The sequence below is a fragment of the Protopterus annectens genome, chromosome 7.part0, assembly GCF_019279795.1.
Source record: "Protopterus annectens isolate FY-2018-M chromosome 7.part0, PAN1.0, whole genome shotgun sequence".
In the NCBI taxonomy this organism is placed as follows: domain Eukaryota; kingdom Metazoa; phylum Chordata; order Ceratodontiformes; family Protopteridae; genus Protopterus; species Protopterus annectens.
In genome coordinates, this window is record NC_056739.1 from 166935899 (window position 1) to 166960679 (window position 24781).

The 24781-nt window shown below is 39.6% G+C and overlaps 1 protein-coding gene across 1 annotated transcript in view; it reads left to right on the forward strand.

The window, feature by feature from the left end:
- LOC122806313 (golgin subfamily B member 1-like) overlaps positions 1-24781 on the forward strand; it is a 512564-nt gene that overhangs the window by 19422 nt on the left and 468361 nt on the right. Inside the window, exon 3 of the mRNA XM_044076629.1 lies at positions 24376-24487. Coding sequence (XP_043932564.1) covers positions 24376-24487 — 112 coding nt within the window. The remainder of the gene's footprint in view (positions 1-24375; positions 24488-24781) is intronic.

The following is a 24781-nucleotide window of genomic DNA, read 5'->3' on the forward strand; positions in this document are numbered from 1 at the left end:
GCAGAGTTCTGCCATGACTAGAATAGCAGAACCAAATGGAATAGGAAAGCCATCTAGAGATAGATTGTTTAGAAACTGGCTGTCCCTTTCTCTAACCTTCATAGCACACAAAAAGTTGGCTAGTTTTTGTGAAATCTTTACTCATGTCCAGATAAAATCTGAGCAGTCTGTGAGCATCCAGGTGGTGAAGAATCATTTCCCTTTGTTTTAAGGGTCAGGATAGAAAACAGGAAACTGCAAAGACTGATTAAGAATAAATTCAGAGACCACTTTAGGCATAAAGGAAGCATTGCTTCTGACACTCATCCTGTCTTAGTGAAAATCTAAAAGAGACCTGAAACTCATATACCCACAAAGAACAGGTTGTGACTACTAGCAGGCAATCTTTAAGCAACAACACACGGATGGGTGTGGGTAATGCTGGATTTACCCATGGTTGGTGTGGTTTGGTCACGAGGGCAAATAAAGGCAACAGTGGGTAAATCCAACATTGCCCACACCCAGCCGTGGGTTATTGCTATTATACAATGGGCATTATTTAAGAAAAAAAATACTTACTTTTCTTAAATAATGTCATTGCATAATGACTCTGTGCTACCCTTGGTATCCTGGGGCATTTCTGATGTACAGTGCATGCGTAAGGGTCATGTTCCCACGCTTACGCAGCACATCAGTGCTGTGCAGAGGTAGCAATGGAGAAAGGAAGGTCTCCATTGCTTTTTAAGTATCTCGCTAGGTTTAAACTCATTCAATATAGCGAGATATCTTTAAAAAAAGCAACAGAGAAAGGAAGATCTCTGTTGCTTTTTTTAAGCTCTCTCTCTATGTTAAAATCATTCCTTTCTCCGTTGTTACTCTGGACAAGAAAAAAAAAAAACAGGGGATATACTAACGGAAAAAGTCTGGGCGACTGGACCTTTTTCCGTTAGTATATTCTTGGATTTATAATGGGCACGCTGGTTGGGCTGGCCAATCAGCATGCTTGTTTTTGTATGTTTAGGGCCAGTCATTGTATAATTTACATTAACAACTTTAGGGAAGAGCAGGCTGTAGGTTCAAATGGTGGTACAGCAAACTTTTCCAAAATAAATTTAAAATCCCAAGAAAGGAGCAAACTTTTCCAAAATAAATTTAAAATCCCAAGAAAGGGTCACCTTTTTTCTTGGTGGTCTGATGTGCAATACTCCCTTTACTTTTTTTTTTTTACCTCAAACCAAGAGGAAAGAAGGGAATCCAGAGGAAGATAAGATGAAATGACTGAGAAATGTTCCTTACTGAAGTGCACGCATGCAAGGCCAGAATTGAGCAATTCATGCAGGTACCTGGGAAACAGGTCTGCTCCCACTTTTGATGAGTCCTGTCCTCTGCTTTGACACCATAGAGAAAATGTCTATCATTTGAATAAATAAGATTTTATAGTAGCAGATTCCTTCAATATCTGTTTCTTGTCTTCCAAAAAAGGTACCCAAAAGAAATAAAAAGCCTATAATCCATACAGTTTGGCTCTGATTAAGTATGTTGTACTGGATAAGACATCTTTTCCTGTGTAATCAGGTTCACTCTATAAAAAGGGTTTTGGAAATTCTTTCTGACCAGATCCATGAGAAGATAAAACCAGTGTTGTCTGGGAGAAATGGGAATTACTAGATGTATTTTTGATAAGTCTGTCTTTAGCTTTAGTAAGATTTTATGAGTATCAGAGAAAAGGGAGGAGACATAAAGGAACATTCCAATCCATAAGAAAGAAAAAGCAGCTATTTTCCACGTCTTTTGGCAAGATGTCTTGGCATAGATCTGTTCTATCTGTTGTGATTAGTAGGCAAACAAATTTACTTGTTGAGTTTCCCACTGATAGTTTCCTGAAAGACCTCTGGGAGCACCTTACAATTTTGAAGGTCTGTCCTGGATCTGTTTAGCAAGTCTGATACTGTGTTCTACACTGACTGAATGTATGTTGCCTTGTAGGGAAAGACTGTGCCAAATTGCCATTTCACAAGTAACCATGGTTAACCTCCAAAGGGGGTAGGATTTCATTTTCATTATTTCTTTATGTACCATATTACTGTGATGTTGGCTATGATTGCTAACAGTGGTCCAGGAGTATATAAAGCATTGAGAGCTTTTATCAGGATCATCAGGTCTTTGATGTTTACTTGTTTGTGTCTGAAATGAGGTTGACAAATGCCCTGGACCTTGACTCCTTGAGGTACTGCCCCTATGCAAGGTCTGATGTATCTGTGGTGACTGACTGAGTAGGCATGGGGGTAGAAAGGGGGAATTCCTGGATTTTGTAGGACTTGGTTTGTCTAACAAGTAAGCTCTTTCTCAATGAAAGTTAGAATCAGTCAAGGAAAGGACAGTGATGTTGATGCTGTGTCTACATGAATTTGTGAAAATCACTGAATTTTTTTCCTCATGTGGACGCTGACAAATGGGATCATAATTATGGATGAGGTCATATAACCCAGAATTCTGTTGGGTCAGCTATGTCTAGAAAATGGTGATGTTAGAAAGACACTTTCTTGGGAGGAAACGCTGCCATCAGAAAACTGTCTAAAAGGCAACCTAAAAAAGATTAACGTGGGTAGTGGCATGACTTTGACACATCCAACTTGAAACCCAGGTTGTGGCACAGAATTACGCTAAAGTGAGGGGATGCCAAAGTGTTGTGGGTAAAAGAAGCTAAAATAAGGCAAAAATCCAAGTAAGGGTAACTATGGTCCCTTGAAGTCTGCAGAAGGCTATGACTGGAGCTAGGAACTTTGCGAAACCCTTGCAGGTAAAGAAACCAAAGGCTAAAGAGACAAATTGAAAATGCAATCCCAAGACAAAGAATCTTAGAAAACATCTGTCATCTTTGTGAGAAGAAATGTGCAGATAAGCATCTTTGAGGTATAGAGTGACCAAATAGGCTCTAATGGATAGAAGAAGGAAAAGAATCTGTAATACAAGCCTTTTGAATGATGGTCCTAGGAGAAAAGAATTCTGGTTGTTCTTGTAGTGCCTTCGTTTTTGGGTACCATAAAATGTTTTGAATAGAAGCCTTTGGCCTTGCTGTGAAGATGGAACAAACTATTCCTCCCTAAGACTACAGATCTGATAGGATTTGGGGGAACAAATGAATATAGGTCTGTGGGGGCAGAGGAACCCCTGTCTGAAATGGAGGGGATGCTCACTGACATTTGTAACCATGATGAAATATATTTTTATTATCCAGGAATCCAAAGTTATCCTTTTTCAAAGATGTATGTAGCAGGATAGATTGTCTACAAGTTGTCTACAAGTTGGATGGTAGGCTGGGGGGGGGGGGTAAGGTCCACAGATAATCAGACATTTTTCTTTAGAAAGTATGGTCTTTCAGATTCAACTATTTTTAGAACCAGTTTGCCATTGTTGGGTAATTCCTTTACTTTAGGTTAGGGGATAAAGAGACTTTTGACCCCCCCCCCACATCAAATTCTGCTAACTATATAAGTACCTTATCTGAAGAATTACCAAAAAACTCAACCTTTGTGAAGTGGAGCATTTAGAATCTGATACTTAACGTCCTCAGGGACGTTTTGCAGTCTGACCCAGGCATTCCTTTGCATAACTGTATCTGTAACTGCAGCTCTGGACACAGCACCCACTGCATCATAAAAACAAGGAATGTTCAGTGACTTGGGAAGCAAATCTAACTATACTGAACATGTTATATTTAGTATCCAAATTTAGGTTACAAACAGACTATTGCATACTGGCAAAAACAGAAAGTAAATACTTTGCTGTATGTGTCTGGCAATTAATTGCTCTAAAGGATATTGGGGCTGAGGAATAAACCTTTTTCATTAATCTGTCAAAAGCATAGGTTCATAAATTCATAAGTACTTGCTAAGCTATTTATCTGTAAGGATCTTAAGAAGCCTAGCCTTACATTTCCTTGGTAGTTTTTAGTCCATTTATTTTGTATACTAAAACCCAAGGGCATTACTTGTTGCCCATATCCATGAGGGATATAGGTGCTAAACTGGGGTTGAATTTGCAGTTTCCCATCCATTCTTCCAAATTACATTTGAATCGATTAAGAGAAGTATTTTGCTTTATGTGGAGTGGAAGACTGTTCCATAGAGGAGGTATTCTCTGTGATTCATACCTGTCCCTCCAACATGTCTTATGGTTATTTATGTTGCAGAGCAGACTGAGATCCTTTGAATTGGTGTTGACACTACCATTGGAATTATGAATGTCTAGTAGGTCTGACATAATAGGGTATGTTGAGGGTCTGTACACAAAGCAGAGGTTGCCTCTTAGTAGCTTGTGTGACGCCAAGAAGAGAGACAATATTTTGAGATGGTCTGTATAGTTTTTTATAATCTAGAGTCTTGAGTTTGTTAATGACAAAGTGTTATGGTTGCTCTAGTTGTGACAAGTGTTTGGACAGATACAAACAGAATGAGGCATTATATTCAGTGGTCTGCCTGATTTGTGCGGATTGAGATGGAATGATTACACCTCTGAACTTAGATGCTAAACCTTTAGATATAAACTGTGCAACAACAAAAAAAAAGGATTTCCTTACAATAGTGGATATGTGGTGATTAAAGGACATTTCATTATTGACACAGGTACCCAGATCCCTGTCTATTGGATCAGCTTTCAGGGTAGTGTGGTCAGTGTGATAGTTACAAGAGATGTCTCGCTTGAAGGCTATGATTATACATTTATTGGCATTTGATTTTAGCCCTTGGTTTTGATATCATCTATTTATTTGACAAAAGCTCTCTGGGAGCATTTTGATGTCTTCTGTGAGAGTTCATGTTGGCACCAAGTTAACATTCAGCTGCAGAACTGGTCAGTTATAGATCTTTAACTTTGCTTTGACTGCAGAGAAGTAAATGCCAAAGAGGAGTGGGCCAAGAACTGAACCCTGGGGTACACCAGAAATGACCAGTCTTTTGGAGGAGGTAGAACAGCCAACCCTCATTTCCTGGCTATTGTTTGTGAGCCAATTTACATGGGGATTTACATTTAGCTGTAAGAATGTATCGATACTCGAGTGCAAGATAGTGCTGGATACATTTGTGAGGTCTAGATATGCGGTGTTACTGATTTGCTCTCATCATTTACTTCAGTAACCTTATAAAGTTGACCAGGTTTAGTAGGCAGGATTTTCCCTTGACAAATCTAAACTTGCTTGGATTGAGAGTTTGTTTACCTCTATGTCATCATTTATTAATGCCATAATGATCCTTTCTATAGCCTTACAAATGAGGCTGTCAAGCTTATTTTTCTAGAATTACCTGGGTCTGCTGATGCTCCACCTTTGTCTAAGGGGATACCTGTTGCTGTTGTCCATTCATCCATCATGGAGCCTGTTTGGAAGCTGATATTGAATAACTTCTATAAGGGGTCTTATAAATCATGCTTCAGGCTGACCAATAGGCAGCTCTGTATGTTATCTGTCGCCATAGAAGTAATGTTCTTGGCCTTGAATAGTGCCTTAAACACTTGTTCTTAGAAGATTTGGTGGTTGTAGATACAGGTATACGATCTGTGAATATAAGAGTGGGGGGCTGAAGTTTGAACTAAATTTGTCTGGTAGTAGATTGGCTATATCCTGTGGGTCTGAATATGTGACATCCTGTACTATTAGCTCTGCAAAGTGCTGGGCATTGTTTCTGAGGTTTCCAACACAGTATGGCTATCCTTCACCTGGGCAGCTATTTTTACTTCATATCTGGCTTTGGTTGACTTGATCAGGGTCCAGAGTTCCTTGTTAAGTTTAGCAAGAGCATTATTGGCATCTTGTTAATTTTATTTTTGTATGCAGTTATTTTTTTCTTTTATTGCAGAGAATGTTTGTATTAGGGTTCCACCACAGGGAGGCTATTTTTAAATATGGCATTGTATTTACTTCTGAGAAGAACAGATACATTGTTGCTATTTACATGTGCATATAATTTGGTGGAAAGGAGTTTTCATAAGCACTGGAGTCATCAAGATTGGTGGGGTTTTTGAATTTAGCCAGGTCATTACTCAGTTTTAATAAATTAACTTTGACATAATTTCTGAATACTGGGGTAACTAAGGATGCTTCCATCTTCAGCCTTAAGGTGAATGTGACTAATTTGTGCTCCAATTTGAAAAGAGAGGAAGTAACAATGGGTAGGGAGAAAAACTGCACAATACTGTTAAGGAGCAAGTCCGGGAGTTTAAAGGCCTGAGTTGGGATGTGGACTAACTGGTCCAGAGAGCTGGTATTGATGAAGCCTAGAAATTTCTTTGCATCCATGTCTGAGTATGTCTATGTCTCTCAGTTAATGAAGAGGTAGGTAAAATCTTGTAGGAAAATGGTGTTTGACTTAATGCATAGGGACTCCATACTAATTAGATAGGAGGTACTTGCTGAGGGGGACATAGAAGGGGTTCCTGTAGTTTATTAGATGACAAGGGGTTTGTTAATAAGCTAGACATGGAGGAGTTCTATGTTATCTTGTCTAATGAGTCTGGAGGCGATTTCTTTAAAGAAAATAGAGCAACCTCTATCTTTGGTACATTCATCTAATGCTGTTGGCCTGAAAGTGTGGAAGGTATTGACACCCTGCACTGATGGAGTAATCTCATTGACTGTCCTTTTCATTTAGGACAGAGTTAGAAAGAGAAAGGATTTTTGAACTTCTGTCTCCATCAAGGGAATAAACAGCATCAGCAATGGTACTTTTAAAAACAAACTTATGGCAACATTTAACTTTATAAAGTCTATCTGTCTTTGTGGGAGCACTGTGTTGTGCATCAGGACTGACAAACAAAGCATGCATTAAAGACATCTTCCAAAGTTCCAAGAACGGGTGGGATAGGTAAAGGATTTGGAGAATCCATACTAAGTCATAATATCATTTTAAGATTCCAAGACTTGCTCCCCTTCCCATTTAAAAAACAAAACCTTTCATTTTTAGATATAGTACCTGAGAAAGTGATTTCCTCATTGGGAGGATCTGAGGACAGTGTGTGTCCTCACATTTAGATTCACAAGGAATAATGGAGGATAACTGTGAGGCCTAGTCAAGGCCTTCCACATTGGATTCAGAGAAAATGTCTTCTTCTGAGGAAAGAGGGGATTTTTTTTTCTTTTGCCCTGGGTAGTTGCTGGGGTTGAGGATTATAAGGACTGGAGTTTGGCACACCTCTACATCCCTGTTTTACAAGCGCACACTCGTGGTCTTAGGCTGGACATACAGTGATCATAGAAAGCACCCAAAGCTTTGTAGACTGGCTATCCGTCTGATATTCTTGGCAGGGTAAGTCCTACATAACTAATGGCTACTGTAACAGTGATCTAATAATGAGTACCAGTTGCGAGAGATGTATTTTGTAGTTAAATTGGTTATAAGTTTCAAAGAATTTGAGGAGGCACTTCGAGTACCACATTTAAATATATTCACATATTTTAGTCTTAAGACACACAGCAAGATGTAAATATTGCAGAGCAATAACAGCAAACCAACCTCTTCAGCAGCACACAAAAGCAGATTATCAGGGCAATATTAGGCATGTAATATACCAAATACATTTAACTGTCAAAAAATCATTGTTTCAATATGTCAAACTCTGCTCTCTAATTTGTGTTGCACTTGGAAGAAAAAAGGTACAGCGTGAAAAATGATATATCTAGTCAAACCAAGGGAGTTAAAAGTGCCTACACTAAGTTAAAACCATTCTGAGTGAACAGACAATACAGACATAAGAAGGAGGAAGCTACTACATGATAGAGCAAAATCCCAAAAGGGGAAGGCATCTCTGATCAGTATTAGCAAAAAACTACGGACACTCATAAAATCATTTAAGGCCAGCTTCGAGGGAAAAATTGCACAGGACACTAAGGATAGTCACAAGGCTTTCTTTAGTTATGCTAGGAACCTGGGTGGGAATTCCCAGATATGCTCAGAATTAGTCCAAAATGACAAAAAATACACTGAACCCACAGACATTGCCAACATCCTAGCTGACAGGTTCAGCGCAAACTTCTCCCCCCCTCCCCACCAAAAGAGCAAATATCTAACCCAGCAGAGTGCTGCCCCCCTGACATATCAGATGCTCAGGTAAGAGCCGCCCTCTCCAAAGCAAAAAACACAGCATCAATGGGACCAGATGGTGTCCTGGGCTGCGTCCTACATGAACTCCAAGAAGAGCTAAACCCAAATATAAAACTACTGTTCAATCTTAGCCTTACTACAGAATATGTACCCAAAGAGTGGCGTACAGCAACAGTGGTCCCTCTCCACAAAGGTGGTGCCTCAACGGATCCTGGAAACTATCGCCCCATAAGCCTGACTAGCTTGGTCTGCAAAGCTATGGAAAGGATCATCATGGACCTCATAAATAAAGATATTGGGGACCTACAGACACTGGATCCTACCCAGTTCAGCTTTGTTAAGGGCAGATCCTGCCTCTTAAACCTGGTCAATTTCTTTGAAACAATCACCAAGGCCATTGACGAGGGGAAGGTGGTCCACACAGCCTACCTGGACCTCGCAAAAGCCTTCGATACAATACCCCACTCAGGCATTATAGATAAGCTCACCAGCTTAAATATAAACTGCTATGTCATTAGATGGGTTGCAAACTGGCTCAAGGACAGAACCCACATGGTTAGAATTGCTGGAGCCATGTCAGACACAAACCAGTTACAAGTGGCATCCCACAAGGCTCAGTCCTAGGACCTCTCTTGTTCGGTATATATTTCTCGGAGGTACAGGCCAACATGGAAGGACTGTGGCTGACCAAGTTCGCAGATGACTGCAAACTGAGCACCATAATCGACTCTCCAGCCGACACAAGCATCCTCCAAAAGGGTCTCATAGAGACACACAACTGGTGCCAGAGCCATGGCCTCAAGCTAAATGCCAAAAAGTGTATAGCCATCCCCTTTGGCAAAAACAAAGTGCCCACAAATTACCACATAGGTGGTAATCCATTAAGTACAGAAGTAATTAGGGACCTGGTGACCCAAGTTGATAGCAATCACTCATTTGACAACCACGTGGCCAAAGTGGTTAGAAAAACATTTTATATAGCCCACCTAATCATGAAGGGATTCACATCTAGATCAGAGGAGGTTATCGTGCCTCTTTACTCATCCCTCATCAGGCCCATAATTGAGTACAATGCCCCTTTAGGAATGCACCTTACCAGACACCTGCAGCAACTGGAAAGACCCCAAATGTACCTCACCAAGAGGATCAAAGGGCTCAAACAGATGCCATATACTGCCCAGTTAAAGAAACTCCAGCTCTACTCAGTGGCATACTGCCTGCTCAAAAGCGATCTGTGCCTGACATATAAAGCCATGTCCAACCCAGAATTAATGGACATTCTGCACCTCAGAAAATCCAAATCCCATTGAGCTACGTGCTCGAGAGACTTGAACTTCAGCACTGAAATAAATAGAACATGCTGGAGGGACAGATTCATAACCCAGAGGCTCCCTTCACTCTGGAATAAAATGCCAGTCCAGGTTAGGCAGAGTCCCTCATTGACTCTCTTCAAGAGGAATCTTGATGAGTGGATGGGAGATCGTAGGTTTACCCCGGGTATCACTTCTGTGTCACTGTTAGACAGAGGCACAGTATACTAACCTCAAAAAAGGGCATAGCAAAATTAATTTAAAATGGGTGGCGAAAGCCAAACACACTCTGGCTAGGCTTATAAATGCCCTAGGGCAGATAGCCTAGTATGAACCTAAGAACCTATGAACCTATAACTCACACCTTCTTTCTCCTAATTTTAGTTTTCCTACTGATATTCTTGCAGCTTTAAACATTGTCAGGGATTTGTAGACTACATGTACACTTGGTGTAATCTTTTTGAGTGACCAGAAAGCACAAAAAATGTGCTAAGAATGTTCTTGAATACATATCATGTACACTTAGCATAGGCTTTATTGAATCTGGCCCATATTGTTAGTAGTCCTGACGTGCATTGTCATGAAGCTATTTCCATTATTTTAAAAGCAGGAGATTTGTTACTTTACAGAAAAATATGGACTGTCTTTCATCAGCTTCTCTGTCTGTTTGCAGTTCTAGTGTATACATATTTGAAAACTGTTTGTGAAGTTGTGTTACTTCTGGGTGTAGGTCATTTACAGTTAAAGAAATTGCTATGATGTGGTATTTATCCTTCAACCCCAGTGTAGCAAATTTGAAATTGTTTATAATCAGGTTATGGATGACTGGCCTCATTCAAAGCAAAATTTTATTTTGACTGAATGTGGACTTCAGATTTAAAATTTTGTGCAGAAAACTGCATTTGGTGTAACATAATTTGATCAGTTTCCTGTCCTCCTCTTACAAAAGGGCAAATGAGGCTTTATTGAAATTACCTATACATTAATTACATAAACAGATTAGTGCATAAATAATATTAATATATGTGAGTCTGACTGAAAAGGACAAATTCCAGCCTGAGTCATGCTGTCATAGACATGACAATAGAAATACAATGACTCCTGCGGACAGTTACTTTCATCAGCAGTGACAGGCACAGCCTCTCAAAGGCTACTCACATTTGGTTGCGGCGTGACCTAAGAATTAGGTATTTCAATACAGGGGAAGTGGGGAAGTTTGTTGGCTTTGCTCCCTGCAAAATCTGTGTTGAAGTATGGCATTATCATGCATTCAAATACATTTATGAGACAGCCAGCACTTTATTGGAGCCCCACAGCAGATCATAGTCTTTTGGACTGAAGCTTAACATTAACTTCCAGTTCACAAGCTAGTCTGTGATTATTTGACTAACTGAATATCTAGTTTACATACAATATGTATGTGCGTGCATTCCCTTTGTTACACTGCAGCACACGAGCATGTACACACACACACACACACACACACACACACACACACACACACACACACACACACACACACACACACACACACACACACACACACACACACACACACAGCCCATAGGAGGCTTGAGACAGCAGAATGTGTGTCATCTAATATAAAGCTATGAAACATCTAGTAAAAGTAATAGCATCTATGGGCATCTACAACTGATAGAAATATAAGGGATATATTTTCCATGAGGGGCAAGTACCCCCTGCATACCGACATGGTAAAAATGACCCTATTACCCTCTACTTTAATATTTTCACTCCAAGGTCATACTTATATTGGATGAGTGCAGAATTATTGTATTTTTATAATCCCAATGTTATTCCTAACCCCAATGCTGTATGACTTCTTAGTGAAATATTAAAATATGGGATGCGAGATGCATGAAGAACTTACCACCCCCCACAAAAAAAAGACACTTCTACTTTGCAAAATTCCTGTTCATAATTCAAATAATATCAGCATATGTCAGATGACAGTATCCCAGGAAACATTAGCATAGAATTGGAAAGTCTGGCCTTTTGCAGTGATACAGAGCATCATTTGGAGATACACACACATGCATTTGTACATATAACTACATAGATTTAGATTCTTAAAAGCTATCAAGCTTTCCTTCTTGTTGATGCTTTTGATGAGAAATTGATTATTTCATGGGAATATTTCCCAGAAGAAAGTTAAATGGACAGAAGTCAGTGGTAAAGGCTTTATTTCCCTTATGATGCATGTATATATAATTTTTTACTGCAAAAACTGACTATTTCCAATGTTCTTCTGTCTACCAATATATGAAGTGAAAACAGCCATTGACTGTAAAACAGAAAGTTACCGGTATTGAAAATGCAGTCTGGGGTGATACCTGAGGTCAGGGAGCTGAAACTCAACTTAAAGTCTTATGCAGTAAACTAAAAAGCTTAAACAGCAGTTGGAAAGTCAAGAAAACAAAGCCAAGAGAACAGAAGTTGGAAAGTCAAAAAACAAAGCCAAGAGGAATAATCTGTTATTTTTATGGCTTAACAGAATGGTTAAAGGACAAGCAGAAAATGGGAACAATATTAATTATCTGGACCCATCATGCAAAAGAAAAGGAATGATGGCTTTTCATAAACGTCTGAAACATAAAAATATTAACATCTCAGATTTATTCCTTGCCACAATCAAAATTCATCTAGGACTGGTAACAAAATGCTTCTGAGAACTTAGATGACACTTTACAGTCCTTTGAGAAACAAAAGGTTATATTAGGGGTTAAAAGCATGCAGTAGTAGCAATTTCCAATGAAAAGACCATCATCACCTTCATTTTGGTAAATTGTTTCACTATTAAAGAAACCTAATAACCTAGGAATACAAGCATGAATGTCCGTAAAGGATTCTGAAATTTAACAATAGTGTATTAATGTAATTTATAAAACAGTCATCCCCATTTTAAATTGTTCCTCTCTCCCGTTTCTGAAATACACATTCCTGCTGCTGTCCTGTTTGGTAACAAACCAAGTTAAATCTCTGCTAAACTGTTGGCTGTGGAAAACATTAAATATGTTCAAACTGGCTCTGATAAGAAAGTTGGGATCAAACATTTGCTGTAAACTAGTGTATTTAAAGCACATATTTTTCTTCTCAGAAAAAAAAATTACTGGCCATTTCACACAGAGCTAATCGGAGGAGGGGCACAGAGCAAAACCCTAATCTGTGATATATAACTAAGTATCCTGTTTTTTGCTTATTTTTACTAGTTATTGTTTATTTTGAGATATTTATAGCACTTTTATTGTCTGCTGCATACGTTTTACTGTATTTTATAGCTATAAACTAATCTGCATGGTTGTACTAAAATTATCTGCTCACAGGGCCTGATAAATAAGTTTTTTTCTGTCATACTGTTTGTAAATCTTTTCGAGCTAGTTTCACTGTGTGTAAGGTATTAACTGGAAATTTTCTCCATTTGTTAAACATCTGTTTGTTTGTTCTGATTTCCTGCCAAGGAGTGTATCAAATAACTGATTTGTTTGCAGTTAAAAGCATTCTCTAGTCTCCTTGCCCCTTTATCTGTTTAAAACCTTCATTTAAAGGCTCACTGCTGTTTTTCTGCTGTGATAAACATTTCTGTAGTGTTTTCTGCCTAAGTAATGTAGGTAGTAGCTGTAGCATTGTCCATATTCAGGATTGTGTTTCTAGACCTACTTGTTTGTTTGCAGAGGATGTGTGTCTGAGCACATTTTCCAGGCCATCTTAGTTTATCAAAAAGCCATTTTACATTTCAGTGAGAGTGCAGTGTTTATGGTCATTGGCTGATTGGAGGTACATGGACTATGGCTTGGAGTAAGCACCTCATTGGTTCTTTCAAGCTTTTTTTTTTTTTTTTTTAGTTGTTTCAGGTTTCAACCTTCTGTTACTTAAAGAAATGACCTTGTGAATGTTTCTGCCATTTCACACAGAGCTAACCAGAGGAGGGTCACTGAGTAAAACTCTGATCTGTGATATACAACATTAAGTATCCCGTTTTTTGCTTATTTTTACTAGTTATTGCTTATTCTAAGATATTTATAGCACATTTATTGTCTACCGCATACTTTTTACTGTATTTTATACCTCTAAACTAATCTGCATGGTTGTACTAAAATTGTCTGCCTCATAGAGCCTGATAAATAAGTTTTTTTCTTTCATACTGTTAGTAAATCTTTTCTAGCTAGTTTCACTGTGTGTAAGGTATTAACTGGAAATTTTCTCCATTTGTTAAACATCTGTTTGTTTGTTCTGATTTCCTGCCAAGGAGTGTATCATATAACTGATTTTAGTTTCCCATCTTCCCTGCCTATTAGTGTCTTGTTCTTATACTTGGTAGCTTTGCAGTTGCCCACCCCTACTGTAAAATTGATCTGGGATACTCCTCCCAGTCTAGTGTCATTAGGTCATTCTACCTAATACAGAGAGAACATTTGAGAAGGCCATCCCACTTAGTTTCTTTCCTTGAATTATCTTCTGCTTCTCCTTACTCCCTTTCCACTTTACTATAAAAAACATCTAAGCTTGTTTCTTGCCTTTCCTGTAACTAGACTAGCCCAGATACAGATTTTCTGTATCCAGGACTGCTTGTAAGCTTCTGAGCCCCCCCCCCCCAAGCCTTTCTGTGTTGAGGGAAGCCTTCTATCTTATCAGTGGGAGTGGTAAGCACTAGGTAGCCTTATCTACCACAAGAGGAGTAGTTTCTGGCCCAGAAATTGTAGTTTATTGGCTATTTGGGCAGTTTTTCCATATCTTTCAGCTTTCTGGTTTAAAAGCCCACGTTTGCACTTTTCCCGCCTTTCCTGTAACTAGTCTAGTCCAGATACAGATTTGCTGTATCCAGGACTGTATGTAAGCTTCTGAGCCCCCCAATTTTTCTGTGTTGGAGGGAAGCCTTCTAGCTTATCAGTGGGAGTGGTAAGCACTAGGTAGCATATCTACCACAAGAGTAGTGGTTTCTGGCCCAGAAATTGTAGTTTATTGGCCGTTTGGGCAGTTTTTCCATCTCTTTCAACTTTCTGGTTTAAAAGCCCATGTTTGTGCTTGTTTCTCACCTTTCCTGTAACTAGTCTAGTCCATATACAGATTTGCTGTATCCAGGAGTGTTTGTAAGCTTCTGAGCGGTGCCAAAGTCTGCTGTTCAATTTTTCCCTTAGATCTTCTAGTTTTCTCCTTTCCTGCACTTTTACTAGCTTATTAGTCTAGCACTTTACTAGACTTCTTGTAGCAATTATTGTAGCACACAAAAGTGCTCCCAGCACTAAATATTCTACAAGGAAACAGCTCCAGTACTTATTATTAACACCCACCCCTCTAGGCATGTCTAAAGGTCAGTTCCCTGTGCTTTCTCCTATTAACCTGGTAAACTTGGGCATCCTGAGGCAATGTAGCAACTGCCTCGTACACTGACAACCCTTTTCTCTTACTTCCCAACACTCAGACTTGCAAGAGATGCACTTATATATCCAAACTGGAAGCCATGCACTCTTCAGCCAAGAACAAAATAGTTGGTGAAGAGGAGAAGGTCAACACTTGCACCACATCACATGGAACACATAGCCCTCCAGAACACACAGCAGCACTGCCTTCACATAAAAACACAATCCACGCAACCACCTCTGCAGACACTCTCAATAAAAATCTACCTAAACAGCAGAGACGTCCAAGGCAGAAATGCACTCGACCACCACAACACAACACTAATCACGAGACACATAACTCTCCTAAACAGTGTGCCACTCAAACAAAGCCCCTAAGGCAAAACAGCATGCCCAACACACTAGTCATAGGTGACTCGATAGTGAGGCACACTCATGTCCCACTCATTAGACTGAATAAAGAGAAAGTAACAGTCAGCTGCCTGTCAGGCACCAAGATCCACCACATAATGCACGCACTCAGGTCCCTCAACAACAGGTACAAATATGACTCTGTCATTGTACATGTGGGTGTGAATGACCTGAGACGTACCTCCCTGGACTACATGAAGAGAGACATGGAGGAGCTCTTGGATTATGTACCCCAGGCGGGTATGACCATAGCCCTGAACAGCATCCTACCATCACCCAGAATGATACCACAGTACAAGCAGAAAATGATTGATTTCAACAATTTGCTAAGTTTCTGGTGTCATTCTAAGGTGATCCTGTACCTGTATGTCTGGGATGACATGACTGTCAGACCTCGATGCTTTGCCAGAGATGGCCTGCATCCGTCAGCCCTGGGCTTCCAGATACTGGCCAAGGCTCTTGTCACCCCTATAGTGCCTATTTTAGATGGTGTTCCAAAGACCAAATTACCACCATAACAGCTACAAACAAATGCAATCTGAGGGTCATGCTGCTCAGTGCTAGAAGACTAAATCTCAAAATGCACGTGCTCGAAGCACTCCTTAAAATGGAGAAAATCGACATTTGTGCTGTAACAGAGACCTGGTTCAAGGCATCAGAAAGCACCCCTGCACTACCAGGCTATAACTCATTCCACACCTTTCAGCCCCAGAACTTGGACTGAAGCTCCAAAGGTGGTGGTGTGTCCATATTCATAAAAGTTGCGCACACCTCCATACTGGTAACCCAACATAACGCATCTGAGATACTTCAGGTGCAGCTAACAGTGGGTAAGACAGCGATTCAGATCATAGCCTGCTATAGGTCCCCAACCATGTCCCTAGACTCACAGTCCATGTTCCTAAGCACTCTGGAGAATATTAGGGTCCAACCTAACACTCTCATACTGGGCAACTTCAATTACCCCTCCATTAACTGGGAAAACTACTCATGTACCAATACACTTGCCCAACATTTCCTGGAATTCATTAATTCCAGTGCCCTGGACCACCTCGCTCTTACCCCTACTAGAGGTAGCAACATTCTTGACCTGGTCATTACTAACATGTGTGACCATTGCTCTACTCCAATAGTCAACTCCTTCCTGGTTAGATACGACCACAAACTAATCACTTTGAAATTTACATCCGACACCCCAAAGATAACCACCATGAAAAACTTCTCCAAAGTTAACTTTGGGCTCCTAAAAGCAGAGGTGGCTAATTTCACGGCACCCATGCAAATGAATAGTTGCATGACCACTGAATCATACATCAATGCACTAAACGAACATGTACACAAATGCATGAATCTTGCCATACCCAATAGAACCAAAATACTCTCCTCCAAAAAAAAGGAAGCCAATCTGGTGGTCTCCTGCTATAAACAAACTCCACTAAAGGAGGAGGAAATTGATGTAGAATAAGGTGAAGTCCCAAGACTGGAAAAACTCCCATAGCAGTCTCAACAAAAAGTTGAGATCCCTCATTAAATCCTCTAAAGCTAGCTATGAAAACAGAATTGCAGCAGATAGTAAAGACAACCACAAGGCCTTCTATAGTTATATAAAGAATCTGCACGGCAATACCCAGATTTGCTCTGAGCTACTGCACAATGGTACCCCTTATACTGAACCAACAGATATTGCCAATATACTGGCTGACAGATTCAGTGCCAGCTTTACCCCTCCCCCCCAAAGAACCAGTCACAATACCAGTAGATTGCCAGGCACCCAGTATTACTGCTGCACAGGTTAAAACAGCACTGTCCAAGGCCAAGAATACAGCTTCTATGGGACCTGACAATATCCCTGGCTGTGTTCTACATGAACTACAGAGTGAACTGGCACCTCACCTGTGTGCCCTGTTTGATCACAGCTTCACCTCAGGCTTTGTCCCTACTGAATGGTGCACTGCTACAGTCATCACTCTCCACAAAGGAGGTTTGACTACAGACCCTGGGAACTATTGTCCCATTAGCCTGACGAGTCTGATATGCAAAGCTATGGAACATATCATCATGGACCTAATAAACAAGGATATAGGGAATCTCCAAACTCTGAATCCCACACATTGTAAAGGGTAGATCATGCCTGCTCAACTTGGTCAACTTCTTTGAGTCAGTCACCAGAGCTGTTGATGGAGGCAAGGTGGTTCAAACAGCCTACCTTGATCTGGCCAAGGCCGTTGATATCATTCCCCACTCGGGAATCATAGAAAAACTCACTAAGCTAGGCATCAACCCCTATATCACTAGATGGGTTGCAAACTGACTCCTAGGTAGAACCCACAGTGTGAAAGTAGCTGACACCAAGTCAGACTGCCGACCAGTCACGAGTGGGGTCCCACAGGGTTCAGTCCTGGGTCCTGGTATCTACTTCTCTGAAGTCCAGGCCAACACGAAGAGACTCTGGCTGACAAAGTTCACAGACGACTGCAAGTTGGGAGCTATTATTTACTCCCCAAGTGATGTTGACATTCTACAGAAAGGCCTCACTGAGACCAATGACTGGTGTCAGAACTATGGCCTTAAGCTCAATGCCAAAAAATGTGTCATCATCCCCTTTGGGAAAAACAGGTTCCCATGAGTTACTACATTGATGGGAGTCCACTGAACACAGAAGGCATAATAAGAGATGCAGGAACACAGGTTGACAGCAACCTTTCTTTTGACCACCACATTGCCACTGTGGCCAGAAAGTCCTTCTATGTGGGACATCTCATCACTAAGGGTTTTGCATCCAGGAAGAAAGAGGTCATGGTCTCCCTCTATGCTTCCCTCATTAGGCCAATCATTGAGTACAATGCCCCATTTGATATGTACCTCACTAAACACCTGCACCAACTGGAGAAGCCGCAAAAGTACCTCACAAAGAGGATCCTAGGCCTTAAACATTTGTCCTATAGGGACAGACTCAAAAAACACCAACTATTCTCTCTCTCATATCGTCTACTTAGAGGCGATCTCTGCTTGACTTACAAAGCCATGTCTGACCCAGCTCTGTTAGAAATGCTACATCTAAAAAAATCCCAATCCCTCCACACCACACACTCCAAGGACCTCAACCTCATTACCACAATCAACAGAACATGCTGCAGGGACAGGTTCATAACCCAGAGACTGCCCATGATATGGAATAGACTTCCCATACATGTCAAGCAGAGCACCTCACTGGTCCTCTTCAAGAGAAATCTTGATGAGTGGATGGGAAATAGAAAATTCACCCCAGGGATCACTCCAGTGGCTTTACTCAACAGAGGCACTGGGAACTAAGGTCAGATGGCACGGTGCCAGGGTAATCCTATGCTCTAGGCTTGTAAAGGCTCCAGGGCCATTAGCCTAGTACACACATATGAACCTATGTTTTTGCACTTAGTCTTTCTTTCAGGACTTAGTGGCCTCAATTCTGTCTGCATTTGCTTGATTTTTATTACAGACAGAACTGTATGATTCTAGGATAAATTCATTTTGATGAAGCTATTATATTTATCTGCTGACATATAATAATTCTCACATTCTGTGTGGTGACCGATATCTTTTCTCCAAGTACCCTGTACTTCCACATCTCTAAATATACAAGATCTCATAACCCTGGAGACCTCTTATACGTTTTCACTGCATTACATGAACTTTTCTTGACAAAATAAAACAATCAGTGTAAATGGGTTGCTGATTTCAAGTTCCTTTTAGTACATTGTGATTATTAGTAGGTACATCTATTTAAATATGTCTATATTAATTGATAGTAGAACTAAAGAACCTCCTATGACCCACAGGAAGAGGCAGGTTTAGTTATGTTTCAGTTTGCAAGGGCAGTACAGTTAGTAAACATTAAAAACTAAACCAGTATTAATTTAATAAACTTTAGATATGCCCTGACTTTGGAATAGGGTTCATTCCTGCCACAGCATTTAAAAACAAAGTTTGGAGAAATTAAATGAGGGAGACTGTCTCTCTGGTAAATGTTGTAACAGACTTTTGTGGCATCAGAGAGGCTGTTGAAGATTAATAGTGATACATCCATTCAGTGCTGAAGATGCAAAACACTATACAAATGCTTGTACATCTGGAAACATGTATAACACATTAAACACAAATAAAGTGTTCTTTAGAAGTAATTGCATCTGATAATGTGATCATTATAGAATCACTCGAGTTATTTACTTCCCAGTACCACAAGATAGTGGCAAAAGTGGTATAAGGTGACAGTGGAAAGGATGCCACCAACCACGGTTTGGGTACTTAATATATTAACTGCAAGAAATTTCTACAAAATAATTCAGTAGCAAAAAGTGGTTATGCCTGTGACTACAGTAGATATTACTGAGATCAGGTGAGTAATTAAGAGATACATTTTCACAGTGTACTAAACATGTTAGATGGCATTGCTTTTCTTTATTTGATTTAGAATTTAACTGGGCTGGAGGACCAATTCCAGCTGGACAACTTTTAGGCCATGCCAGAGCATAAAACAAACAGATAGACACAGACTGTAATACAAGAAAAAAAAGTAGAGCATGTTTCTACCTGCATGAATACAAGTCAAGATCATAATACAAACTATAAAGAAAATTATTAATGTTAACTACAAACTGAGTCTTAAGTACACCACTGTGCGCATGCCTGCATGCAAATCTATCATGCATGTGTAAAAAAAGGATGACGAGAAAGAAAAGGATAGGACAGAACAGACTGAATGGGAGATAAAGGGCTGAAAGGACAATAGAAAGAGATTGAATAAATAAGGGCGTTAAAGAGGTCCAGTAGGAAGCAGTGAGAGAATTTGAGATACAGTATAAGTAAAGTTAAAGAAAGATGAATATGGGTTAAGTGAAGATTTTATGATATACTCTTTGTAAAACATTTCTTTTCCATAACAGTGATATGCTGAAAGGGATTTTGTATAAAAGAACTGTGTATAGTTTATTTCAAGGGTATTCCAGAACTCAGTTTCTTCTTTCTTAGTTGTGTTTTGCTTTCGAGTTTTGTGATGTATAAATGTTTATGTAAAATTTAGCAACATGATAAAAAAGGAATGAATTAAATCTTCATAGTGGCCATTTTAGTAGCTTAAACATTCTCACCCAAGTTAAATCGAACCTTGAAATTCAATCACTCACGACCATCCCTTGATAATGTTATAGAATTTGCTATGAGAGATATTAGAAGAGACATACATTGAAAATGGTCCACATTTTACATTCTTGTGCTAACTGAGATTTTAGATGACATTACACAGCATTATGCAAACATGATAAGTTATATTCAGGATTTTGGGCACAGGTACTTTCCTATTTCTTAAATATACTGAAAAAAAGCCCTGTAAATGGCAAAGATTTGTATTCCTTTTGCTCGCTTTCATTATTTTATAAAAATGTGAATAACTAAAATATTGCTACATGGAATTTAATTGCACTGGATATCAATGTAGATTAGTAAGTGATTCTGTTAAGTTATGAGTGTTTTATACCGCTATCAAAAATAAATTGAGGTTCATGTCACTGCATAAAAGACTAAATGAATGAAACACAGGTCATTGAAAACACCTGAAAGGAGGAAATATCTGACCAAAATGCACTATAACGAGTACTCAGCATTTGGAAACATTTATAGAAAATGATATGAAATATCTGAAATATGGCATTGATTTTAACAGTACTATGCTTGAAACATTTTTCATTATGCAGTTTAACAGCATTGAGCAGTATTATCACCAACTCCAAGGATGATGCCAAACTATGAGCAAAAAAATTATTGATTTCAACAACTGGCTGTTTTTCTGGTGCTATTCTAATGGGATTTAATATTTGCCAGCTTGGGAGGACATAGTTAACAGACCACATTGCTTTGCCAAACATGGCCCTCACCTCTCCCCTTTAGGCTACTGAGTAGCAGTTAAAACTTTATCTATCCCCATAGTGCCTCTTTTAGGCAATGACAAACTGACAAACCTACCAACATAACAATGTCAACTCAACTGAACTTTAAGGTGTTACTGCTCAATGCCAGGAGCCTAAATAAAAGACTACACTCCCTCCAAGCCCTTCTCACACTTCAGAATATAGACATTTGTGCAGTTAATAAGACATGGTTTAAAGCAGCAGACAGTACCCTAGCAGTGCATGGTTTTAGTGCCTTCCTCACATTTAGACCAGTAGTTGCATGGACAAGGACTAAAGGAGAAGGTGTCTGAACATACATCAATAACCAGCATACCTCTAGGGAGTTCCTCCATTAGTAGATCACTAGCAAGCTTACCTCTAGGGAGTTCCTCCATTGGCAGGTCACCACATACATCACTAGCAAGCTTACCTCTAGGGAGTTCCTCCATTGGCAGGTCACCACATACATCACTAGCAGGCTTACCTCTGGGGAGTTCCTTCATTGGCAGGTCATCACATACATCACTAGCAAGCTTACCTCCAGGGAGTTCCTCCATTGGCAGGTCACCACATACATCAGTAGCAAACATACCTCTAGGGAGTTCCTCCATTGGCAGATCACCACATACATCGATAGCAAGCATACTTCTAGGGGGTTCCTCCATTGGCAGGTCACTACATGCATCAATAGCAAGCATACCTATAGGGAGTTCATCCATTGGCAGATCACCATCCTCCATGTCCCAAGAACCTCACAATGCATACTTGGACTTACTGGAAACACTTACCATCCAACCTAATGCCCTACTAATGGGAGACTTTAATTACCCCTCTGTAGAGTGAGAATACTACACAGCCTCATATCTATAGGCACATAGATTCCTGGACTCTTTGTAAATACAAACACCCTTGACTAAATAGTGAATACACCTATTAGAGGTTCCAACATACTGGACCTCATGCTTAGAAATACAGGCGAATGCTGCATAGCTCATCAGATGAGGAACTGAAAGCACAACTGCAAGTTGTCAAAAGTTTTTTAGATGATATAAGAATGTCATTTGGTCTTGAAAGTTGTGCAAAAAAACCCCTTTAAAGCAGGAAAACTGCAGCATCAACAAAACATCAGTTTGGGACAAGAATGTGATATAAAAGCACTTGAGCATGAAAGAGTGCAAAAATATTTGGGAATTGATGAAGAATGAACAATAAAACATGAACAAATGCAAATAAAACTTAGTAAGGAATACTTTAGAAGACTTAAATTAATCCTGAAAACAGTGCTGACATCTAGGAACAACAACCAGTTGGCTTTTCCTGTCCTAACTTACACTTTTGGAGTGACTAATTGGCCTCAAAATGTACTGGATAGATTAGATAGGAAAAGAAGAAGGTTGCTTCATGCTCACCAAATGATTTATAAAGATCAGTGCATACCAAGATTATATATTCCCCATTCTGAAGGGGGGATGGGCCTCCTTGAAATTGATTACATGTATAGATCTGCAATCGTGGGACTCCACACATATCTGCTAATCTCACAAGACCCAAATGTAGTGAAAGTTTTGAAACATGAAGAGAATAAATCTAAAATGACTTCTCTGCTTAATCTTGGAGAAGCATATCAGCGTCAAGCAGGAATGGAAATCAAACCAGAAGTAGATAAAAATTAGGCAGCAACTGAATGTGCCAAAAAACAAAAGAAAGAATATAAGATGAGGGAACAGATGAGAAGGCAAGAAATGTGAAAGATGCATAAATATAGTTGCAAGTGTAGAAAACTTCTGGAAGAACCTCATGTTGATCAGAAACAAACTCAGGAATGGTTAAGGAGAGCCAAATTCAAACCAAGAGATGAAAGGTTAATATTGGCGAATGAAGATAGTGGCCTACATACTCATTGTTTTATAAAGTCCATTGAACATGTGGGAGAAACAGACAAATGTAGGTTTTCTAAAACGGAATTGGAAACATTCGCACACCTTGTTGCTGGTTGTGACATACTAATGGCAGAAGGACTGTAAACTGAAAGGCATAATAATGCTGCAAGATTGTTGCACTGGGGATTGTGCAAACATTATGGGACTGAAGTGGCTGAAAAACACTGGAAACATGAACCACAAAGCATCATAGAAAATGAAGTTTACATCACATGGGATCATCCATTACCAACAGTTCAGAAGATAGGTGCTAGAAAATCAGATAGAGTGGTCCATGAAAAGAAGACAAAGGTAGCACTGATCATTGAAATCGCCACACCCAGTGACTACAGTGTCTTGTGTACAGAGAGAGACAAAGTCATAAAATATCAGGATCTGCAGGCAGAAACTAGAGCAATGTGGAAGAAAGACACCCAGACAGTTCCAATAGTAGTAGGAGCAACAGGTCTTATAAAAATTTAGATATGTTAGCATTATACTTGTAACCCTGTACGAATTGTAGGCGGAGTCATTATTGGGCACATTGTGGGTGGTGCGAAGAGCACTTTTGGCTGACATCAAAGACTGAAACAATACTAATTTCATGAACTTTAATCGTACTTTGACTTAGGAATGGGATCCATTCCTGTCATGGTATTAGAAACACAAAAGACTTGGAGAAATTTAAAAAAGCCAGAAGATACAGCAAACCTACTGGCTGATAAATTCAGCTCCAACTTTACCCCTCTCTCCCACTTAACCTTCCTTTAAGAAATACCATCAAATAAAACACCCCCTGCTATCACTAGGGAGCAAGTCCTTAATGCTCTCTCTAAGGCCAAGAACTCTTAAGCTTTCAGACTGTACGAAGAGCCTGTGAATACATGCCGATAGAAAATTCAGTCATCTCTAAATTTCTACAAGTTTTTGTTGCATACAGTAAGCTCCCCATGCCCTTGTGTGATTATCACTATATTAATATTTATATTCTGTGGTTACACATTCACTGGGGCAAAAAAAAAAAAGGGGGTTTGCAAGTAAAACAAGTTAACTCCCCTTCAGATTGTGAATAATTATTCAGCAAGGGTGGTGGGAGAGTAGGGGGATTACCCCCCATTCACACATAATTAATTGTCTATTTGTATTCTGTGTTTTGCAGTAAGCAGTTTAAAATGCATTCTAATTTACTAACTTGCAATGATGTGGGCATTTTTTTTTCAGTTTTTGTGACTTAGCATTTAGTAACAAATGGTTCAGTTTAGAAACAGGAACCTCAATGATTGCCTAGGTCACACGTTGATCACAATATTAACAAGCATTGATTCATCTTCCTAAAATGCTTCCATTTTCTACTTTTTTCCCAGAAACTGCAGGAAAATTTTCCATTTAGTACTGAAGAACTAGAAATGGTTTTTGACAAGCTTGACAAGCAAGGGCATGGCTACGTCACCAATGAAGATTTCATTGCTGGTCTAAGTATGTATAAACAGGAGCCTTGTGAAAGCTCTTTCTCTAGTATTGCATCTGGTCCAGTCATTTTCATTTTATTTTAGCATAATACAGCTATGGTTTATGGACTAAGGCACTGTCCTGAATAATAATATTTTTTTGTCTAGTTGTTGTGATTTCTATGTCGGAAATGCAGAGTCGGTGTATAATTTATCTTAGATCCCTTTAAGAATGTATTTGAAAGTTTTTCCTACATTATTCAGCAGCTGAAATAATAAATTTAATGCTCAACACAGTCTGACACCTGCTGTTTGACATCTG